The sequence below is a fragment of the Grus americana genome, chromosome 19 (assembly GCF_028858705.1).
Source record: "Grus americana isolate bGruAme1 chromosome 19, bGruAme1.mat, whole genome shotgun sequence".
Lineage (NCBI taxonomy): Eukaryota > Metazoa > Chordata > Aves > Gruiformes > Gruidae > Grus > Grus americana.
The window spans coordinates 7,135,166-7,158,674 of record NC_072870.1 but is presented as its reverse complement, the minus strand read 5'-3'; the positions used below and the strand labels follow the sequence as shown (position 1 = coordinate 7,158,674).

The window sequence follows — 23,509 nt, the reverse complement described above, 5'->3', positions numbered from 1 at the left end:
TCCCCCCTCACCCCCCCGCCCCAGCGGGCCGCTCCCCGTGAATCAGCACGGGCAACCGGCGGGACCCCGCGGGCGGGGCGGGGCGGGACCCCGGCGGGGCAGAGCGAGGCCGTGAGGCCGGGGGCGTGGCCAGGAGGAGGGGGGGGCGATGTGGCGCTTTACGCGCGCGGGGCACGACGGGAGATGGAGTCCACCGGGGGGGTGCGGCGGTTCCCGCCGCACCCCCCCGTGGACTCCATCTCCCGTCGTGCCCCGCGCGGGGGTGGCGGGCGGTGGGGCGGGGCGGGGCGGGGCGGGCGCAGGGGGGTTGTGGTGGCCCGCGGCGCGCGCACAGCACCGGGTGCAGCCGCTGCCGTCGCCTCAGCCGCAGCAGCGCTAGGAGCCGCCGCCCGCCTGTTCGCCTTCCTCCTCCTCCTCCTCCTCTTCCTCCCGTCGCCGCCCTTCCTCATCCTCCTCCTCTTCCTCCCGGAGCCCGCAAGCCTCTTTTTGCCCTTCCCCCGGCCCCGCGAAGATGGTGGACCGCGAGCAGCTGGTGCAGAAGGCCCGGCTGGCCGAGCAAGCCGAGCGATACGACGACATGGCGGCCGCCATGAAGAACGTGAGTCCCGTCTCGTGTCCGTCGTCCTTTTCTCCCCCCTCCCACTTCTCCTCACACACACAACCTCGCCGGGTCCGGGGCTGCGGGTCCGCGCTCCCCTTGTCCTTCCCGTGCAGCTCCCTTCGGTGGGTGTGGGGCTCGGCCGGGGCCGGGCTGGGCTGGGGGCGGGCGGGGGGGGAACACCGCCGCGCCGCGGGGTTGTGCGGACCCCAGCCCCTCGTCCTTAGCGCCCCTTCGCCGTCCCTCCGTGTGGCTCCGGTCCTTGTGCTGCTCCCGGCACCCCCTGCTGGGTCCCGCTCCCTTCGCCTTTCCCCGCCCAGGGACACCCTGTTCTCTCCCGACCCCCATCCCTTGCCGTAGAGCCCCCCCTTGTATCCTCTTCCTTGTTCTGGAGCCCCCACACAACCCCACGCATCCCTCTCCTGTGCCCTAGAGCCTCCACCCAGCCCCATGCATCCCTCTCCCCACCCCTAGAGCCCCCACATATTCTCTCTCCTGTCCTGCTGCCCCCCACTCTGCCCCACACACCTTCTCCCCTGCCCTAGAGCCCCCACCCTGCCCCACGCATTGCCTCTCCACCCCATCCCTTCTCTCCCCCCCACACCAGGCCCCCCCCGCCTGCCCCACGCATCCCCTAGCTGTGCTCCCACTGCTGCTCCCCACCCTGCCCCAGCGCAGGGGGCAGAGGAGCCAGCCCTGGGGTGGGGTGCTCCCCGGGGGAGCTGCCAAGCTCCGTGGGGCGAGGCTGTGGGGAACCCCGGGGGGGGGTGTTGCGTGCACACCTCTCCTTGCTGCCAAAATACCCCCTCATCGTTCCCGTGCATCTCTTCCCGCGTGCGGTCGGCGAGGCTAGTGTGTGCTCGTGACCCCAAAGATCGGGAGCCCTTTCGCTGCCAAAGCTCTTATTTTTACTGCACTTGGTTGGAGATTTATGAATTGAGTCATGTTGTATTCATTTCACGCTCTTAAAATAAAGACTCTGCATATAGCAGGCTGATCTGATTTGTGACACTGAACGCTCCCCTTCAATACTGACATTTTGACAATATAAGAAGGGAAAAAAAAACATATCTCTGATCTGATCTTGCAAACAAAGCAATCGTGGGAGGCAGGATCAAGTCATTCCAGAAGATTCTGCATTTGTCATATTGCAGAGAGGCTAGACTGGGTGGAGGGAGGGAGGGGGTGCTTTAAAGGGGAAAACTGTTCTTTATGTTTGTCTTCTTAGTCAGGTCTGAACCTTTGCGAGGAGCTGGGGTGTCCTCCCTGGCTGATGAAAAGTGAATACTGATCTAGGAATGTCGCAGTCTGCCGTGGGTGCAGCTCTGTTTGCCCATATTGCACCATTTTGTCAATAACCTTGCATTTATCAAACAGAGAAAACTGTCACAGCCTGAGAACGGGGAGGGAGGAGATGTCTTATCAAGAAATGAAATACGGATAATCGGAACAAGATATTATCATATAAAACCAACCAGGCTGTTCCTCTGCTGCACTGTGGCTTTCATACCGTTTTCTGATAACGGCATCTATTCATTTTAAAGCAAAGCCTGCTGTGTGAGCAGATCCTACAGCTCATTTCCTACGGATAATACAACGGCTATGACAAAGCCAACAGGGATATGCCTGGGACACACAGCCGTGTTGCAGTATTCCTGCCAGGCGAATTTCCCTAGCCTGCTTACCCGGTGTCAGTGTCTAAACCGAGGTGGTGTTAGAGATTACATATATATATATATAGTTTTTTCCTTTTAGTCCTTACTGGCCCTGGTGAAACAGTAACCTGGGCTAATGCCGCTTATCAGTTGCTGTGTAGTTTGGCCGTAAGAAAATGATTCACAGCGGGAGTGCTGACGCCTCCCGCAACAGCAAACAAAAGGCAGAGCTTTGTTCTTCATTTCTGCACGATGCTACCCAAACTCCGGCGCGGCCGGTCCGGTGGTGATGGGCATGTCACACTCGGTTATCCCTGTCACCGTCCTGTGTGTTGCCCATCCCCCAGCTCCGGTTGTGCGGGAGGCTGATGACCTCGCACTCATTTCCGTAGCAACGCCTAGTGATGTCATACGTGATGGTCCAAGCTGCAATGCACCCAGGTGGTAGCAGAGAGCATGCAGGCTGCGTCTAGCTAAGGTGATGCAGAAGCATTCCTGTGGTTGTCGCCGTTTTGTCTCCTGCCCTCTAAAGCTAGCTGTCCGCTGCCTGCCTTAACACTGTGCTGAGAAATGCCAGACGGTTTTCCTTAAAAGCCTGGCGTGGTAATGATGTGCATAAAAGAAGTTCATTTTCCTGCAGCTTGATCTCGCCGTTGAATTTTGGTGGTCGTCTCCTGGGTGGTGGCACGGCAGCTGGGCGCGTTGTTCAGCAAGCCTCAGCCCTGCCTGCTCGGGAGCCTGTGCTGAATGGCTAATTTAATGGTTTAAAATGGAAATGGCGTACTGGGGCTCTTATTGTCTGCTGATTCACCCAGTGCTGCTCACTGCAGTGATGTACTGGATCACAATAGCTTCTTCCAAATAATATTATATATATAATAAGTTCTAGCTCCTTCCTTGCCTCAAGTGCCAGCCACCAGTGCCCCTAATTTGTATGTGCAGTCACATTGCTGCTGCAGGAGCAGGACTGCTCCTTCAGCCCCTGAATGTGACAGATTTACTGGAGTGTCTTGGTAAAACACAGCAGACAGTCCCCTCACCTGCCGGAGGGAGCAGGGAAGGGTGATGGGGCTGGGACCAGGGTATGGCTGCATGACCTTGGTCATGTCTCTTGTCACCTCAGCCCTGTCTGGGGGTACAGTTGGCCCTATAATGTGTTGGAGAGCAGGGGAGCTCCTTGCTGGTCCCTGGGGTGGTGGCTGTGCCCACTGGCCATCAGGCAGGCATTGGGCTTGGGCTTGCCCTCCCAAGCAGCATCACCGGTTTCCTTCCTAGCTCCCTGCCCTCGCTGGGGTTTTGCTGCCCGCAGTGCCTGTGGTTGAAGCGAGATGCCTTTTTTTTGTCTGGTTCAGCTCCATGAAGAGTTTACCGTCTGACCCAGCACTAGGGATGTGGATCGATATTCATTAGCCGAGGAGCGGCGATGCTGCTGGAGGCTTTTTGGAGGTGGAGCCCTGCCAAGCCCCTGGCGGGTGCTGCCTGGGGAGCAGAGCACGTGCCTCCCCATCGACCTTTAGGATGGGGGGGTTGTGCAGGTGAACAAGTGAAATAACTGCAATAACTTGCAGGAAATAAGTCACCTAAAAAGGGTGGGGCAAGGATCGTTACATTGCACCTATGTATCTTGTAGGTATGGGACCATATGCAGAGTCCTTGAGCTCACCTGAAGGTTCCCTGTGAGGGGAACATCTGGCAACTTGACTTTGGGGATCCAGCCCCTGCAGTGGGGCTGGGGCTGTGCTGCATGTGAGGACCATCAGCTCCGGTGGCGGGTGTGGAGGGGTGAACGTTGGAGATGCTGAAAAGCAGACTGCTGCTGCCCAAGCTTTAGGTGCAACTGGCTCTTGGTGCAGTATACGGCCGTTGTGGGTGGAGGAGAGCAAGCGTTGGGAACTGCAGGCCTTCCCTGGCAGCGGATATGCGGGCTTCTGCTGTGTTGCTCACCAGCCTGGCAGGCTATCATCCTCCACATCCTGCAACCAGGTTACCGCAGATAGCAGGCTTTGGAAAGGGTGGGAGTAACACAAATAGAAGGGATTTATATCTGGGGAGTCCCAGGGGAGTGGAGCAGGGACGATTAGCTGTTTTCTGCTTTGGAGACAAAAGGGTGAGATGGAAAGGCTTCTCCTGGAGGAGTGCTGGGCAGGCCATCTGTGATGGTAGGAAGAGAGTAAGGAATGTGAGCTGCTGTAGTAGCACTTCCCAGGGGGGCTAGGGAAGGCTTTGGAGAAACCATTTCCAGTGCCGAGGTGGAGGGGGTACGTTGGCACATAATGACTGCTTTGATGCTCTTGCCGCTGCCCCTTGTGCAAGTGTCTTGAACGTGGTGCCTCCTGGACCACTGCAGCATGGCGCTGTGTGGCTGTCATCGTGCTTCCTGACCTGCTCTTGCACGTAGAGGAGCAGTCCTCTCGCCCTTTGGCAGACCTGAGTGATGGGGGAGGTCTGGGACAGCATGGAGCAGGGCTTGCTTCCCAGAGGTCTGTGGGATAAGGGCAGGATGGCTCAGTCACGAGCTGCTGTCCTGCCGCGCTTCTGACCTCGTAACGGTTCACAACGTGGATTGTCTTTGCGTAAATCAGCCTCAGGACCTTATAGCGGTAGGCTGAGTCACACATCTGCACTTAAGCCGTGCCCAGGTAGCAACATGCCCTGCATACGAGTACACTGGGCAGTGCACACATTAACTATATTAACTGGTGAGTCTTCAGCAGCTCAAGCTCTTAGAATTTTCCCTGTAAGCTCCTGGTAAGTCGTTATCTACAGGCTTTAGGAAAAGCCACAGACTTGCAAAACCTGCTGGGTTTCCCTCAGTTGGCCAAATGTAACAGCCAGGTGTGGGTTTGATTAGAAATAGCTCTTTTTGAACTAAACAAAAATTATCTTGAGGCTGTGATGGAGAACATAGCTGCCGAATCCTCTGTGGATGTCTGGGGTACAAGGAAACAATGAAGCTCTTGGGCGAGGGCTCTCCAAGAGCCCTTAAATGTTTTGGGCTTAGCCAGTGGATCTTTTGGATGGTGGCTAGCTGTGAAAGTGCAGAAAGGTTGGTGGGACTTGTCTTGCTTTTTTTCTTTCTTGTTGTGCTGGTTCTTGTGGATCAAGATGGCTGGCTCACAGGAAACTCTTTTTTTTGGGAACATTAAATAAACTTCATAATACATATGGACAAGCTCTATCTGCTCAAGCTTTGTTCACCAGCTGATGCCAAAGTTGCTCTCTGGAATAAGGAGCACTGGTGATGTGAACTCAGGCTCGCTAGAAGCTACAGGAACAGCAATTTAAGGGCAACCACAGCACTTCAGCTCCAAAAGTGTTTTCTGAATTGAAAACTTCTGCACCTCTGGAGCACATGCTCTGTCTTGTTGGTTTGTCTCATCTGAACTGGACAATCTTGTTTGGTATCCTCTTACCAATTCTCGTGAATGTGCTGGATGGTGCTCACAAGAGAAGTGAGAGCTATCCAGATAATTGTGTTGTATCTTTCTGCTTCCTCTGCCCCATCTCTTCTGCACTGTGTATTACTGGACCACTTCATTTTAAGCTGTTTTCATTCTTGTGTCTGGGCCAACAGCATTTAGAGCTGGGCAGGAGCCATGGTCAGCTTGGCTTTCTGGGTAAGAATAAGAGGTCTCAGCCTCTCAGGGCATCAGATCAGGGAGGTGGAGTAAGAGTGATCTGATGGTCCCCTGTAGCCCATGGGGAGACCTGGGCTGGACTGGGGTTTTGTTCCCAATCTGGTGGGTGACCCCAAGCTCCTTCAACAATCATAAGTACAAGAATTTTAAGAGCTTGATATTTCACTGCACCATTCCCTACTGGGGTGTCACGTGCTTGGAAGAAGCACAGTTAGGACTGAGATAGAGAAAGATGTCAGTGTGGTCAGGATGGTGCATAAATGGAGGACTCCAGCTGAACCAGCAAGCTGCTCTTCTGCCTCCCGCTGAAATGCCAGGATGGGATAGTTTGTGCCATTCTGGAAGGCTAAAGCTGTGCCGATGGAAGGAAATGCACGTGTGGTTGGGGCCTCTGGTATGGTTGTTCTGGTGACTTAACCTTGGATACCGTCTTCTGTCTTAAATCTTTAAAGAGTTTGTGTTCCTTTGGGTTCAGTAAATGCTCTGGGACAACATGAGTGAACACATGCCAGCCAGCCTTCCTGGGTGTTGTGGAACCGCAGATTTGGGTAGGGTGAGGCATTGAGCACACAAATCTTCACACCATGAGGCATCAGGAAAAATGAGATGTGCTTGTCACATTTACCATTTTGATTGATGCATACCTGTGGTTAGGAATTGATCCCCTACTGGCTGTGACTCTTGAGGATACAAGAAGAAACATGTCTCAGGGTGCAGCTGATAGAGCAGGGGCTGGGAGAGGAGAGTGGTAGCCGTCACTCTACATCTGGAGAAACCTCCATGGGTGGTAACACATCTGGCAGGGTACAATGCATGAACTCTACAACTGAACTCTTCAGCTTCCATTTTGAGCAGCTTCATGCCAAGTAAACCATGTGCAAACGAATGTACAGAAAGTTGCGTGCAGGGGTACATTTTAGAAAAACAATCCAAGGTCTTGTGTGTCCAACTGCCGATGCTTGTGTAACCAGCTGCTTCTTGGGAAGTGGCTCTGTCTGAGCTCAGATGTGTCCTTGGACACTGAGCACTGCTGGACTCGCTGGTGCTGCGTCTCTCCCTTGGCGGAGGTGAGTAGCATATTGGGAGCTCTGGCAGGGAAGAGCGAAAAGGACGGTCAGACTAGTTCAGACTAGAGCTAGCTGCTTGGTGTATCCCAGCCGGACACCGGGCTGTTCAGAGCCAGGTACAGCAGAAGAAGAGGTTGGAAAATGCCTACGGTCTGACCCAGGGGAGTCTTTCCTTAGCAGGGTCAGTGTCTGGGGCCTTCTGCTTTTCTGCCCAGTTCCACCTCCTGACCTGTGAGTGACAGTGAAAAGTGAATGTGTAGTGAAATAACCGCAGTACAAAGCACAGTGGAACAGGATTGGTCTGGCTTCCCAAGCGTTTCTCCATTGACAGTCTTGATAGGATACAGGCATCATCTTCCCCTTCACTGCAGCAATGCAGTGATGCAGGGCTTCGGTTGTCTCTGGGTAGCTGTTGCACCGTTGATGCTTCCAGGCACTCTTCTACGCTTCACTGCCCTGCAACTCAACATAGCTTTCTCCAAAGCTAATACTGTTAGGAGTATTTTTGTGCAAGGTGATTTGGAGTCAGCTTAGACCTTCTTTTCTTTGCTGTTCACACCTTCGTTAAGGCTTTCAGTCTTCCAGAAAGAAATAACCGACTTCTTTATTGGAAAGATAACTAACCTAGCCTGTCCTTGGCTGAAGTCTCCCTCCCTCCTATTAGATTTGTGTGACTGAAGACAAATGGCAGTTTGATGTCTGGAAAGCAAAAATTTTATGAAAACGGTAGCAATTTCTTTCTGCAAGCGGTGGTCGCTGCTGGAAAGTGACAGCTTGGGAACCCAGTTTAGCACCTGCTAAAATGAAGGGGAAGTAGCTGTGAGTTTGTCGCTGTACTGGTGAAGATATGGTGGTTTTGTCTTTTGACCTCTGCAACCTTCAGCTGGACTTCAGGATGCTGTTCAGATAAATACCCACAGCCGATTTCACACTGGTGGTAGTTAGATAAACTGTTCTGCCATGGCTGCCAGGCTCTGCCTGTGCTCCTGCCGGTGTAGCTTTCGGTCTTTGCAGATGGAACTCTTCTTCCCCCCATGCAGATCAAATGGCTTTGTGGGAACCCAGCCCACGGCTTGCGCTGTCTGAGTGCACCATGCATTTACACGTGGGTGGTGGAGGGCCCTGCATGTTGCATGAGACTGCGAGGGAGTGTGGCACTGGTCTCCTGTGCAGGATTCGTGTGCTGGCGTTGCCGAGGTCCCTCCTGATCTCTGCTTCTGCCTCCTCCCACCTTCCCCCCTCCTCCAAAGCAGAGCAAGCTTTGAGCAGCTGTGGAGGACTTCACAAATCTGCGCTTGGTCTGGAGCGAGCGGGAAAGGGGAAGGATACGCACCCACGACCAGCTGGCCATGGGGTTTGTGTGACTTGGTGGTGTCTCATCTCCTTGGCTAGGCACGGTCAGTGCTGTCATAGCCAGCTTTCTCTTGTTCATTCCCCTGGCTGCTAGATCTAATGAGCAAAGTCCCTCCTCCCATCCTAAAATGAAGGAAAATGGTGACAAAAGGATTTTCATTCTGCTCTTTAATTTTTTTTTTTTTTTTTAAGTAAGAGGCCTGATTCCTCTCTCCAGGGTCCAGATGTCAAGAAGTTGGATTCCTACCCGTGGCTCTGGGTGGGGAGCCTGCCTCGGGGAGGAGCTCGGCAGCGGGATGGCTTTGTCCGGCTTCTCCGAGCACACAATGACTGTGAGCCCAAGCTGCCACGTCTTTCCAGCCCCTCTGGTGGGCCAGAGCCCCAGGAGCTGCTGGGGCTGGTGGAGCACAGGGCTTGATGTTCATCCCGGAGTCTTACCCTGGTTGCAGTGCCGGTTTACCTGGTGGGGCCTGGAAATGCTCAGAAATGGTAAATTCTGGAAAATGGAGCTGAAATGATGAGGCAGCAATCCTTGGGCTGCAGGGGAACACTGAGACCGTCTCAGAGGCGATGCCTTCATGTAGCTGGTGAAACAAAAGCTTTTGCCTGCCTATTTAAGTACAAACTTCCCCTGATCTCGGGTTTTTCCGTGTTAACCCAGATTTAGTCACATCTCAGGAATGATCCAGCACATGCTCAATTAGGTATTAAACAAACCTGATTTTTGGCCCAAAACTAGTGATCTAGTGACCAAGGGCAGTGCATTAGTTAATAGTAGTAGGAGAGTAACTAGAGAACATGTCACTGATGATGGCTTGAGATTCCCTTAAAGTGATCCCCAGATTAGGGATTAGAGTACTTAATGTTTTTCTTCTATAAAGGAGATGTTAGAATTGAGTCAGGCCATGGGTGTTTGAGGCAGCTGCACTTGGACGTACGCAAGTCTGCAGGGACTCAAAGTACAAAACATTCCTTAATTGTTTGCAAATTCCCTCTAATCTTACTGGATGGGTTGGCTTGCTTGGGATGTATCTTTGCTTACGTACCAGGCAAAGCTACTTGGCATGCCAATTTGCTTCTGATTCCTCTCTAAGATGGTTTCAGCAAAGCTCTAGAAAAATACCAGCGACACGTCTCAGCTTCAGCGTTAACGAGGCTGCTGATGGACATGTTGTTTGGACAGTTGTGGTGCTCTGCAGCATAAAGTTTATTAATAGTAGTTGGAGAAGCTGTTGCTGTGCTGTATGCTAATAGACATGCTGTAGGAGATCTGCGCCTGTAAAAGACTAACGCTTAGTATTCGGCAGTGAATGAGAACTTGGGGAAGATTAACAGCCTTTGATTTACACCCAGCTGAGGAAGGCATTGGAGCTTTGCTTGTTTATGCTGTTGGGCTTTGTTACGTGGGATGAATATTTCATTACCTTGAAGTTGGGAGCTTGGCTTCTTGCATTTGGTGGTGTCAAGACGTCAGTGCCTGAGGGGCTCTGTCACCTGTGATGAACTGAGATCAAATCTGTGGTAGTAGTCCCCTGGGCTTCAAAAGAGGGCTGGGAGGAGATAGCTGGAGCCAGGCAAGGGTACTTAAATGCACAGTCAGATCTAGGATAGTAAAGTGACCCTCCTCATAATTTAAAATTGGCTGCAGTGCTCCTGAAAGCTGCCAGAACAAAAACTTGACTTTCTGTTCTGCAGGTTCATTTCAGAAATTAAATAAAATTGTCTTTGTTAGAGGTGTGTAAGATCAAGCCTGAAATCCCTGAAGCAGTGGGAGGGTAAAGTACATCTGGAGAAATAATCACCTCACTCGCTGATGCAGAAATTAAACCTATCGTGGAGCTGGCATGCTGGAGTCCACCTGGGTGTTCTGGAAAGTCTCTTGCTTAATCTGGTAAAACATGTTTCAGACACTGCAAGGAATTGCTGGTTCTGCAGACCAAGAGACCTAGAGCAAAAATCTTCGGTTTTTTTTAAAATATATTTCCAGAATCTTGCCTTGATGTGCGACAAGCAGACTTTCCCAAAGCGTTTGGTGTCATGACACGAAGCGGTTAAAAACTTATGCGCTAGCTGCAGGGAGTTGTTTGCATGGTTGCAGCTTCTCCCATTTCATCCCGCCGGAGCAGCAGCTGGCAAGCTGCTGCGGTAGCAATGGCTCTTCCATGCAGGAGGAATTGCCTGGTTCATCCTGCTCCCGCAGACCTGGGAGCAGGCTCACTCAGCAGCCAGAACTTGCACTCAGCCTTTCCTGGGGTTGAGTCTCTCTTCTCTCTGCTTGGTTCAACTCAATAGAGTTCATGGACACTGTCATTTTTTTGAGCCCCTGATTAAGGACAAGCGTCTCATGTTGGCCTGGCACTTGAAGCTCCGGGGCGGGGGGGGGGGATTTGATGATCTGATGGCAGGGTACTTATCACCTGGCAGAGGGGCTAGAGGTGAGAGGGAAGCACTAATATCTGAGCCAGATTAGTACTCTTAGAAGCTGTGAGGTAAGTCTTTAAGCAGCTAATGCTTCCAACAGCACTAAACACCCTCTCCACATGAAACTTGGTTCATTTATCAAGTGTGTCCCTGCTTACATGCTGAGGTCCCTGAAGTCTGTCTAGCTTGGTTTTGTTTTGCTATTAACTGGAGGAAGAAAAAAAAGCAAGAGTCATCTTCCTCTATTTTGACCAAGTCTTAAGACTTTAGAAACGACCAGTGGTCATCCCATGGATGGCTGCTTCAGCTAAAAAGCCTGTGAGTGGGTAGACTTTTCTGAGGAAGAATCATGCTTAAATGGAAAAAAAAAAAAAATCAAGTCTTTAAACTTGTACAGAAATGCTGTTGAGGAAAGAGCTCCAGTTACTCTTCAAGAGCTTTTCAACTCACACCTGGAGGAGTTTAACACAGTCCAGAAGAGCCTATAGAAATCACTGAATTGTCATTCTCCTTTCAAAAGGATCTACTCTGAGCTCCTGAAACTTTCAGCATGCTCCAGGAGCACATCTGAGCTCCCACAGCAGTGGCATGCTGTGGCACTGGTCTTCCACACACTTTGCAGAAAGCTTGGAGAAAAGGCATATCAGCAGGGAACAGACTGGATAATCCAAGGCTGCAGAGCTCCCCAGGCTGTTGAGTGACGGAGCAGGGTGGTGATCTTGGGCTGCTGCTAAGGTGCTTGCAGAAATGCGAAAGTGGGCAGATGATGCTTGCCAGCCTGCCATATCTTGGGGAAGGAATAGCTTGGCATCCCTTCTGTTGCTTTGTAGTTAGCAGGCAAAGGTGCTGGTATCCCATCTGCCAGAGACGGTGTGATGAGCCCTGAGTGACAGTCCTCTTAAAAGCTGGGACTGATGTGCTTTGACTTGCTGCTTTCTCCATCTGGTGGCAGGAAGGCACTAGACCAAGAGAGATTGATTATTTTTCCCAAGAGTTTTTAATAGGTAGAAGGCAGCTAGTGGCACCAAGACAGTGAAACAAGTTGTCCTACGACCAGTTTTCATCTTGTTTAATAGGCTGTCCTTTGGTAAGGCTGACAGGAATCAGGGTGTTAATAAGGAAGACAAGAAGAACTTGGGTTTTAATTCCTTAATGACTCAAAAAGCAGATACTAGTTATAGGAGCAGCTCCCTGCTACGAGAGTGTGCAACGCTAATTCAGAAATGGTTTGTAGCACTGAAAGGCACACGTGATGCCCATGCTGGGATTGTTCCTTCCAGCTAGTTATTGCGATGTGTCTGGGTTGCCCTCTCCCAACTCAATAGCCACAGTAGATTGCAAGGTCTAATAACGTGCCTGGAAGCCGCGTAAAGAAGGCAGGCGGATGTTCCCTTGTGCTTGCCTTATCTCAAGTGCTGCAGAAGAAGCCAGTGAGCAAATCGGTGGCACCTGCAGCAGGAAAAACTTGAGCCGTTGGACCAAAAGCTGGGACTGCAGCTCTGCAGATAAGGGGCAGTACATGAAATGCTGCTACCAAATGCAGAATGGGAACAGCTCGGAGCTCTACTGTTGTCACTGGCTTTCTCGCCTTGGCTCCCTTATGACCTGCAGGAATGACCCAAATAGGTGAAACTTGCTTTTTCTCTACCTGAAATCCATTGGAGCCAGACTGAAACTGGAGTAGATCTGTAGGCTCCAAGGACCGATCAAATCTGTGTGTAGTGTGACGAAATGCACTTTGGCTTAAGTAGTTGTTAAGCTATAGAGGCCAATGAAATAAATGAGCTCTTGGTTTTCACATCTCCCTTCCACTTTGAAGACTTTGTCTCGGGTGGTTCAAAGTCACCTTAAATAATTAGGGCTGTGGAGTGGGATGAAAGCTGCTGTTAAACATAGGAGCATGCAGAAATCCTAATCGGTGTCTGGAGTTGCCTAAGTGGCCTCTGAGATCCAGTTATGCTACAAGCAGTAAGCAATCTTACTGTGCAGACCCTGGTCCTTGATGCACTGGGAGCAATTGGAAACATAATGGCAGAATCATCCCATGTGCCTTCAGCCGCTGTCCTGTGATGAAAGCTGGCTCCTCCAGCTTAAAAATGGGAACTAGCATACCATTATTCATACTGAAACAGTCAAAGGAGACAGCAGTGGGGAACTAACTTCTGCCCACAGCCTGCTTGTGCTTTTCTGGTCTTCTCTGAGATGAGAGGAGGGGCTCGACCTGCAGCCAAAAATCCCCCTGGCCATGCTGAGATGAGACACGAGCAGAGAGGACAGCAGAGGCGGTCAGTAAGAAGTAGTTATGGTATGACCTCCATTTTGGAAATGTGACATGGGGGAGAAGGCTACAGTACAGGGGAAAAAGACCCGAACCAGAGAAATCTGGTAAGATTTTAGATTTAGGTCTAGTTTAACACACGCCTACTTTGTGTCAAAGTAGGACAGTGCTTAAGAAAAGCATCTTTCCAACTGCTGCGATGGTGTCATAGGACAGCTTGCTCTGGAGCACACAAGGAGAAGCTGTTCTTGACTAGGTTGTGTGACATCTAGTCGTGACTGTAATCAAGCCACCGGCTAATGGTGACAATTTAGTGTGCTTGATGAGGGGAGCCATTTCTTCAGAAGCTAGACATATAGTGAGATGGAGACAGAAGAAAACAGATGGTCTCTCTGGCATGTCACTTCCAAAATGACAGAGCACGGGCTGCTGAAGGTGGCCTGGTGCTTGCAGACAGGTGATGGGGTCCCACCATGAGACAGCAGCTAGAGATGGGGGGGAAGGTGGCATGGTGGCAGATAATCCTGGATGTTTGTCAGCTGCTTGAGCCTGAAGTGGTTGCGTGCTGGTTGCTCCCCTTGCCGGTGGCTTCAGACCCGGTAAGAATTTCAGTGGTGGGGACTTCTGGCCAGAACGTTATTTCAAAAGCACATTTGCCTTTTAAAAAATGAAACAGAAAATGGGACCTTTGGGCCAGACCTCAGTGTGACTAACAAGCTGCATGTGAAGGAAAACAAGGCAATGCTTAGGGCTTCTGTTGAGAGATAACATAATTATGTGGTGCGGAAGCCATAGATAGAACAGAGGAGACACAGGTGCTGAGGAGGAGATGGGTGTTGTGTATCCTGGTGCAAGAGGAGCTCTGGTGGAGTTCAAAAGCTGTTGTCAGTGGACTGTTCAAGGTTCTCATGGTTGTCTGTGTGTCTCCAGCAAAGCTTGGCTCCTTTGTAGATGTCTAATGTCTTCAGGGATCAGGACCTCTTCTAGGCAATCAGAAAAGCAAGTGTTGAGGCTTACAACATGGATTAAACTGCCAAATGTTGATGGTATTCCCCAGGGAAGATTCTCTGGGTCTGCTCAGCGTGCTCTGCTGCATGCTTTAAGATAAGACATCAAAGCTAGGTAGCAGCCATAAATGGTGGGCACTTGGTTATAAAACCAAGTGAAAATCCACGTGTACGAGGATAAAAGGTAGAACTAAATCCTGTGATGGATCTCCATTGCAGCTACTGAAGGGTCCTCAAAAGTGATTGTTTCATGATGTATGTGGAAGTGATTACTTGAGACCTACTGATGCAAGGTGAGAAGTGGAGGGTAAGAGCCCTGAAATAAGGTCTGTGAGCAAACCTTCCCTGTAGGTCTCAAAAAAGCCTGCTAATTAGGATGCTTCTGGAAAGACAGCACGGTAGGACCAACCCTTGGGCTTTTGGAGAGCACGGACCTTGACACTAGGTGCGGGTAAAGTTTTGCATGCTCTCTTGCTCCTCTGCGTCAGGCTGAACCTTCCCCTGGCTGCAATGTGATACTTGGGCATGCCAGGAGCCTGCCAGGTTTTGGACAGAGTGCCAAGTCAGAGATCGCAACTGTAGTAGAGAAATTGGGAGAACCTTCTCCAAGATTGTGCTGCCTCTGAAAAGCATTGTTGCAAATCAGAGGGATTTGTATAAACCTCCGGATTCTCAAGCAGTAGAAACCCTAAACTTCCAGTAGGTTTTGTCCAACGGGAACTGTTGGAATATCCCTGTGGCTTTAGGGCACTTGAGTCTTGGTGGTGCAGACACTGCACCCTCAAAGGCTGCAGGAACTGGTAAGACTGGAACTTGGCAGCGTCCTCAAGCTTGGTGATGGAGCGTGCCTCCAAGCCAAAGCCTGGTGTTTGGTTTTTTTTTATAATAAGCTAAAAGACTTGCATCTATCAAGTTTCCAACTACGTGAGCACATGAACTGGCTCTTTGTGCTTGGCTTTTTATGCCACATGTAAGGCTTGATGCCATTTCAACTGCATGCGTCTCCTGCCCCCCCACACCTGCTGATCTACAGGGGCACAAGGGTGAAACTAGGCTTGACAGTTACTGAGATTTGCGGTGCAAGTTCTGCTTTTCTCTGCTGTCAATTAGGGAAGTAAAACTCCAAAATGACTGAGCTTCCCAGAGAGCAGGTAGACTTCCAGCTGGAGGCTGATGGCTTTGTGTTCCTGCCAAGCCCTCTTAATGCTAAACTGAGATTTTTTTTTTTTCCTTTGGATATTTGAAGTCTCTGACTCCATATAGCCGTGCTGGGAATGGCATCAGGTGACCGAATGGTCACAGGGTTGGTCTGTATGTGAGGGTGCTGCCCCTCTTAAGGGAAGTGAGACCCCTCCAGGGGCTGAGTTAAGAAGGGGGAGAGTTCTGGTAACATTATCTGGGTGCTGGAAACAAACATTAGCAAAAATTCTCTGAAAGTGCTTGTAATGTGACCGCTGAAATCTAATCCAGGCCTGATGCAGGATGTTGCCTTATCGATGTTACATCAGAGGCGTTCAATGCAATGCTATAAATTAAGTATATTGGAGCTTGCTGTTTAGCCTCTGGCTTGACTGAACTCACTTCGTGTTGGTATCCTGCAGCATAAGAAAAAAAAAATCAGTGTTTGGCCAGCGCAGGCTTACAGCGAAGGCACAGACCCACATCCACTTGCCAGGTTGCTGCAGCAGTTTCTGGATGGTCTTCTGCTGGAGATGTTCACCCGTACAGTGCTGTTGGCAAAAGCAGCGGGACGGTGACTGTGCAATCCCAGGCTGGAGTGCAGAGTGTATCGTAGCAGAAGACACCAGCGCAGCCTTTGGCGGTGCAGTGGGGCAGGCAAGCGGGCAGCAGCTTCTTAGCTGTAGCACTGAGATGTGGCAGGCAGGTTCTGGGCAGACCAAGGGGCAGGGATGATGGCAGTTCTCAAAGGCAGCTTAACCTGGGGTACGGTACGTCTTTCCCCCTTCCAGTGACTCTCTGATTAGGGCAGCTAAGTGTACCCTTGCTGTCCGATATCTAGTGTCCTGGGCATCTTGCATTTTCTTCCTGCTGGGAATGCAAGAGCCAGATGGATTTCCTTTCTTCCTCTCTTGGCTCAGTTGCAAACCAAATATATGTGCGGGACTGCAGCCTCTGCCCTTCCCTCTCCTAGTGCTGAGGGATGTGGTCCTTGTCTCTGGCCATGTTCCACCTCTGCCATTTCTCTGCAGTGCTCTACCTTACTGGGAGCCCGGGTACTGCTAGAAAGGAGTTACACAGTTAACAAGGCTCCCTTTCTGCTTGGGTAAGTTCTCTGTGAGCTCCCTGGAGGAATCTTCTCTCTCCACAGGTGTACCTCCCATCTGTCAGCAAGTTTGTTGAAAGGATTTTGACAGGCAACTTTGTTCCATAATCCTTAATAGCTTTGAATTTAGAATGTTTATGGTGAAGCTAATCCTATGAAACTCCCTGTAGTTTTAATAAATCTGTCCTCCAGCAAGACTCTTCTGGTTAGAAGAGGTAAATCTACTTCTTTCTGCAGTGATAAATATCAACAGACTCGGCTGTGGGGCAGCTTTAAAGTCACGTGCTTGGTCCACACTTAAAACTGGTATCTCCGCTCAGAGCGTGTCTCGCTAAAGCAAGACGTGATGCGGTTATTAACCTTCATAACCAGTGTCGGGACAGAAAACTGTTGGGAGTCAGTGAGTCTCTTGTAGTATGGCTGTTGATGTCGGATGCTCTATTTACAGCTGGACGGTAAGAGAATAAGTCGGGCTGGGATTTCTGGATGTCTCTAGTCCCAATTCCCTTACTCAAAGCAGGGCAGCTTAGATGGGACGAAACCCGAAGTAACCTGATCAAGTTTTGAATATCTCCAACGACAGACAATCCGTAAGCTCTAGGGCAGGGGGACACCTTCGTTGTGCCCCAATATCTTTCAGAGATGGTTTTAACCTCGCAATATCTTTAATTTATGTTTGTGCAGGTGTCACTCAGAGGGAAGAATGAATGGAGTCATTTCAAAGTTAAGTCCTGTAAAAATACAGACACCCAGAGACCTCTGAACTTAGAGCACAGGGCGGGCCGGAAGCAGCATATAAATGACTTGCCAGGGGTATTTTAGCACGTTGCAGTCAGGCTGTGTGCGGGGCTGAGCCTCTGCCCCAGGAAGCAGCGTATTGCACGCAACCCGGGGCTGTGTGGTTAAATGGCCGCTGTTGGCCTGGCTGGGAGAGGTGGGATGTCGGTTAGTCTCCCGGCACCGGGAGCTGCAGGATGGCCCGGGCATCACACACCCTGCTTACCTTGGGGTGTGGAAGCTGGGAGCTGCCTTGGCATGCTGCCCCGTGTACCTTGTCCTCTATCGGTGGCGATTGCTGATAGGCAGGGGAGATTCTCCCTTCTTTAACGTGACAACCATTTCCCTGGTCCCTCAGCCATCTTCTACCCTTGGCACAGAAGGCAGTTGTGCCTGGTTTGCACAGTAAGACCCTCTTCTGTATGGAGAGGGGCTGTCTGCTGCTTCCTCTGCCAGGCTGTAGAGCATCTCGTGGAGCAGCACAGGTCTGCACAGTGGTGGGACGTGGGAGTGGAGGCTCTTCTTGCTGCCTCTGCCCCAAGGAAAGGAGCAGAGGGAGTGTGGATCGGAGGCCAGAGTATTCTGCTTGCCACGTGGGAAACTAAGGCTTAGCTGTAGCTTGGTTTTGGGAGAAGACACCAGGCAGAGCTGCAGGCAGCAGTGGATGTTGCTGGAATGAGCAGGTCAATATGGTATAAGCGAGGGTGAGTCACTGCAGGCCACTCAAATGAAGTCCTGGGCTGGACCATCCAGCATGAGCCCTTGGCCTCCTGATCACTGCCATAAATGTGGTTATCTAGGCCCAGAACAAACCTTGTCCTTGCAGATGCTTGTGAAAATGACTCAGTATTTGCAGAAGCCTTTCACATTCAGACCATTACCTAATCCTTGTGAGAAGTGACTTCTCAGAGGAGGCTTACAGGTTCCTGCTCCGCTGGCCCGTTTCCCAGGCGGCCAAACCCAGGGGTGTGTGCGTATCCTGGGGAAGGGGACAACAGCAATATCCAGGCTCAGAGTGCCACTTGGCAGGTGTAACTACCCCTGCGGTGTGGAGCAGCCTGGCTGCCTCAGCGTCCTGGGCTGCTGCACCCGCGCCAGGGGCGCAGAGACCCACGTATGGGGCACAGCGTGCAGACAAGGGGGGCGCGAGCCCTTGCCGAGCTGCCTGCTGCCCGTAAGGCAGGGCAGCTGGTGCAGATGTTGGCCAGCTGCCTTGCCGTTGCTGGGGGTGCTGCCTGGGTGGTTTCAACCAGCCACGGGGTTGCGGGAGCTGGAATGAGATTATTGCAACGTCAAGTGTGACGCTTCCTAGTAACTGAACTGGCCAAGGCAGCGTTTGGCAGCCCGCTTGTGAGATGGCTCTGTGCTCCATCGTCTCCTTAATCCCCCTGTTTCTGCGGTGTGTGAGGCAGGTAGAAGTGATGTTGTGCATTAACACTCTTATCCTCAATGAAGCAAATCCTGTGTGGGAAGAACATACTCTTACCATGTGAGCTTTTAAGTCCTTATCTGTGTAGATGCCTTAGGCAGCTGTAATTTTAACATCTAACGTATTCTTTAGGCATCTCGGAAGCATGCCCTGTGCTTATGGGAAACGGAAAAGATGACCACCCCGTAGCTATGGTATTGTTAATCTATGTGGCCAGCTCGTAACCCTAGACTGTCTCCGCCCTCTTGTTTGACAGTCCCTCTCGCCTGTATCATGAAGTCTGACTCCAGTCCCGCAGGCGAAAGACATCTCTAAGAAAGAGGATTTTTCTCATTCTGGAAAATGCTGATCATCTAAGAGATGGAGAATACCTCAAATAAAACACAACCCGCCCCTTTTGCTGGGGGACTGGACCACAGCGTGATTTCCCAGCCGACTCCCTCTGGGATGGGAGTGGATGCCGGATGACAGAGCGGGCCTTTGCGAGCTGGCTGCCTTCTCCTGCATCTCGCTAGAGATGTGCGGGGGCATCCGAACGTGTGATGGGAACATCAAGTGACTGGGGCTTAACCCAAGTGTCTCTCTTCTCTCTCCCTCTGTCCGTGCAGGTGACGGAGCTGAACGAGCCTCTGTCCAATGAAGAGAGGAACCTGTTGTCCGTCGCCTACAAAAACGTGGTGGGGGCGCGGCGCTCCTCTTGGCGAGTAATTAGCAGCATCGAGCAGAAGACCTCTGCCGATGGGAATGAGAAGAAGATAGAAATGGTCCGGGCCTACCGCGAGAAGATCGAGAAGGAGTTGGAAGCAGTGTGCCAGGATGTGCTGAGCCTGCTGGACAACTACCTGATCAAGAACTGCAGCGAGACGCAGTACGAGAGCAAAGTCTTCTACCTGAAGATGAAAGGGGACTATTACCGCTACCTGGCCGAAGTGGCCACTGGTGAGAAGAGGGCGACTGTGGTGGAGTCTTCGGAGAAAGCCTATAGCGAAGCCCATGAGATCAGCAAGGAGCACATGCAGCCGACCCACCCCATCCGGCTCGGTCTGGCGCTTAACTACTCGGTTTTCTACTATGAGATCCAGAACGCGCCGGAGCAGGCCTGCCACCTGGCCAAGACGGCCTTCGATGACGCCATTGCCGAGCTGGACACCCTCAACGAGGACTCCTACAAGGACTCAACGCTCATCATGCAGCTCCTCCGTGACAACCTAACGCTCTGGACGAGCGATCAGCAAGACGACGACGGCGGAGAAGGCAACAACTAGACCCCCCCGATGGACTGGCAGCCGCACGCTGATGCTAACTACTGCAGTCTTTATTTTTTTCCCACGAGTGGGGGGGGGGGTCAGGGGTGGGGGAGGGAAAGGGAGGGGACACCTTCCCAGGGAGGCCCCCCACAACCTGTCTTTGATTGCCTCGTTGACATTTTTGCCAAAACACCACTAGTGGAAGTCAGGCTGGCTGTGCTGGTATGGAATAGCAGCCTCACTGGCATATGGACTGTTCTGTAGATTATTAATACAAGTGGAGCTGTCTTTAATTTAACTTTATCACTAGAAATAAAAGGGTTTTAAGACGAATTCGCGTGGATGGAATGGCCCTCGTTTTTAAGGAAAGCAATGCAAAAAAAAAAAAAAAAAGGGGAGTTCTGTGGTTCCAGTAAGGCTTTGTGCGTTTGTTTCTCTTCAGTCCAAGTGCCGTGTGTCCGTACCACGTCGCAGGGCGTCTCTCTGCAGCGCTCTGCCTGACAGGGCGTAGCTTGAAATCCCCAAATTGAGAAGGAATTAAAAAAAAAAAAATAAATAAAACTAAAGAATTTGGGGCTTGCAAAGCCCTGGGATTTAGGCCATCCAATCTTTTTGTTGTTGTTGTTAGGATATTTATTAGGGTAGCTTACAGTATTAACACTAAATTGCAGTTTACAGTATTTCTACATTACAGCCATATGACATCAAGCCTTTGATTGTCTGTTTTTTCTTTTGCTAGTTCTTTTGGCTTGCCTTCCTGATCAGTCCTCGCCTGTGGACTGGCTTTAGCTATTCTCTGTCGCCCAAGGCAAGAAGACCGCCCGCCCGCGGAACATCAAAGCTGCTCTAGTTTTTTGGTCAACAGCTTAACAGGTGCTTGGCTAGCGGCTGTTTCAACTATTTTAAGTCCACAGCAAAAGGTTTAAGAACTTAATTAGACAAGGGGGAAGTGTTTAAACTTAAAATGCCACTTAAATAAAAAAAAATAATAAAAAAAATTAAAAAAAGAGCATTCAGGTCTGTATGTCATGTACTGTGTTTGGTATTTCAAAAGACCATCCTGATTTAAGGTGCCACAGCTGCTTCCTCAGGGATTGCACTGCCATTTCACTCTGCCTGACTTTCTCCCACTGTACCATGAGGTTTGTCAGCAGATCTCCGGCACCCAGGCTCCCTTGTTTGTCACCAGGGAAGCCGGGTGCATTTTCCTTTCTCCTGGGGAAGCTTGTGGTGTAATGAGTGAACTTCAGGAGCTTAGTTTCTAATTTGGTAGAGAAATCCTCAAGGGAAGAGCTACAATCATAGACATTTCTATCAACCATCGGGAGCCCAGGAACTTAGTTCTCTTCTTAGCAAAATCTTTTCCAAGTCTGTCTGATCTGGCTGGGGGTGGGAGACGGGGCGTCTGAGTTGCTTAGCAGGTAATATTTACCCCATTTTGAGTAAATTTAATTTGTTTTACATCATTGTTGGAAGTTCACTGCTGTTCTCTGGCTCGCGGAGTGCTGTGCCACGTAGCTTTTCACCTAAAGCTGCGCAGTAAGGAAAAATCGCACTCGTGCATATTTTTTGTTTGGGTTTTTTTGTTGGGGTTTTTTTTTTTTTTTGAAACAGGCTTTCATTGTCCCTTTCGAGAGTCAGTCTGCAAACAGCGCGTCGTGGTGTTGCACACACGGTACAGCCGCTCTTACTGTCGGGTTGCACGGGGAGACGTCTCTCCAGCTCCGTCCCTGCCGTCAGACAAAGCCGCTACCCCAACTCCTCGGGGAGCGAGCGGAGCCGAGGGCGGTGCTCGGCCTCCACAGATTGCCCCGGTGATGTTGGCAAAGCTTTTCTTTTCTCTTTTTTTTTTTTTTTTTTCTGACCGGGATGCCTTCACGCGGAGTCTTGCCCGGCCTCGCTCATGCCGAGCGAGCAAAGCCCATCCACCGGGTGTAGGGTGTGCAGCATCCCGCAGTGAGATGCTCGCGGTATCGGTGCGTGCCATGGACTGGAAGATCACTTTAGGCTTCTTACCTTCCTTTGATCGACCCTCGTGTCCCGTGAGCAGTGTTGTCCCGGCTGTATCATTTGGAAGTGATTTACTGGAATTACAAAACCTATCTTTTTTTTTTTTAATTATTTATTTATTTCTTTTCAGCTTTTGCTCTGGCTGCTTTAGGAAACTTCTGCAGGAGAGATGGCACAAGAGGGCTAAAAACGGAATGGGGGTCAGGGACTTGATTTTTAAGCAGCTTGAATGGTTTCTTTTGTTTTTTTAAGAGATGCACTTGCCTATGATACTGTCTCTCCAGTGAAATGATTACTGCTCCATTACTCTATTGATACAATATTGTGCATGCTAGTGTCGTATTTCTATACAGTAGCTTGAAATTTATTAACTTATACTGTAGATGTTATGTATTCCTATGACAAAATAGTCTTCAAAAATTTTTTAAAGTTTTTTAATTTATTTTTTTCTTTTGGGGGTAAAGTTTGCTCTACCAAATAGTGATCGTAACAAACTGATCTGTTATGGATGTTGCTATAGTGACATGCAATTATATATGATTTTGTTTTTAAAAAGGAAAAAAAAAAAAGCAAAAGAAAACACCAGTGTTAGCTTAATCTTAATGTCTGGTGTTCGTCATGGTGAAATTATAACTATTACAGTGTAGGAGAACAATGACTGTGTTCTTTGAATGAGCCTTTGTTTGTGCTTTTTGTCATGTTATGCAGTGAACTATTTTTAAGGTCTAATCAGTGATTATTTTTCCAACTCCGTGTTTCTGTAAGGAATTATTTCACACACGGACCATTCTTAGCAGTTTTTCCTCAGTGATGGAATATCATGAATGTGAGTCATTATGTAGCCGTCGTACATTGAGCAAATAAACTTACAGATCTGACGTCAGCGCTGCTTTATTGTTATCGCCTGTGTCGAGTTTCTGGGGGGGGCTCCGTGGGGTGGGTTGGGGGCTCCCCCTCGTTATCGGGGCTCAGGAGCCGGGGCAGGCAGCGGAGGCTGGGAGTAAACAGCCTTGTCCCGCTCCCCGGAGCCCTGCTCTCTGCTCCCCGGAGCCCTGCTCCCTTCCGCCAGCGCAGGGGAAGCCGAGCGGCCGTGCTCCCCGTCCCGCAGGTTCATGGTTCACCAGGCTCCCAGCCCTCCCGGGGCAGAGGCGAACGCCCTCCCGGGCTGGGTGAGCTGTGGGGATGGTCCCTGGGTGCTCGTGGGTGGGTGGGTGGACGGACGGACGGACCTGCCTCCCTCCCTCCCTCCCTCCCTGATGTTTTTTCCACTCAAAGCTGCACGCGGTGAGTCACGCTGTAAAAATACTCCCCTCCCTTGGAAACCATAAACCGAAAATGCGCCTTGACTCATGTGTCCTGCGAGGGAGCCCGGGGGAGCGCAGCACACACACACACAGAGATGCACACACACACACCCCCCCCGGAGAAGGGGCTGGGAACAACCCCCAGGTGATGGCAAGGAGCGGCTGGGGGCTCACCGAGCTCCCCCAGGTCGGGGCGGGGGGACAGACACCCCCAGGGAACACCCCATCCCAGCACTGTTGCACACTGACACCCTCCCTCTTGTAAGGCTGGGGGGGCTTTTTGGGAGGTGAGAGGCACCCTGGGCTCTGCCCTGTGCAGCACCCGTGTCCCCCCCTCCGGCACGGCCACAGGAGAGGGCAGGGGGCCGGGGATGTCCCCTGGGGGGTTCTCCCCTTGGTGACGTGCTTGGGCTGACAACTCGGGCCCATGGCCGCTGTGCT

The 23,509-nt window shown here is 51.0% G+C and overlaps 1 protein-coding gene across 1 annotated transcript; it reads left to right on the top strand.

The window, feature by feature from the left end:
* Positions 1-295: 295 nt before the first annotated feature.
* On the top strand, positions 296-22,644 carry YWHAG (tyrosine 3-monooxygenase/tryptophan 5-monooxygenase activation protein gamma). Its single transcript, XM_054847695.1, has 2 exons — positions 296-598; positions 19,116-22,644. Exons 1-2 carry the CDS (start codon positions 512-514, stop codon positions 19,770-19,772), a joined length of 744 nt encoding a protein of 247 aa, XP_054703670.1. The 5' UTR covers positions 296-511; the 3' UTR covers positions 19,773-22,644.
* Positions 22,645-23,509: the final 865 nt, after the last annotated feature.

What these genes read in the sequence shown, in the direction of transcription:
- YWHAG (XM_054847695.1), top strand. Translation starts at nt 512, where the DNA reads ATGGTGGACCGCGAGCAGCTGGTGCAGAAGGCCCGGCTGGCCGAGCAA. An exon ending in TGGCGGCCGCCATGAAGAAC is followed by an intron (nt 599 to 19,115) that starts GTGAGTCCCGTC and finishes CTGTCCGTGCAG; the next exon opens with GTGACGGAGCTGAACGAGCC.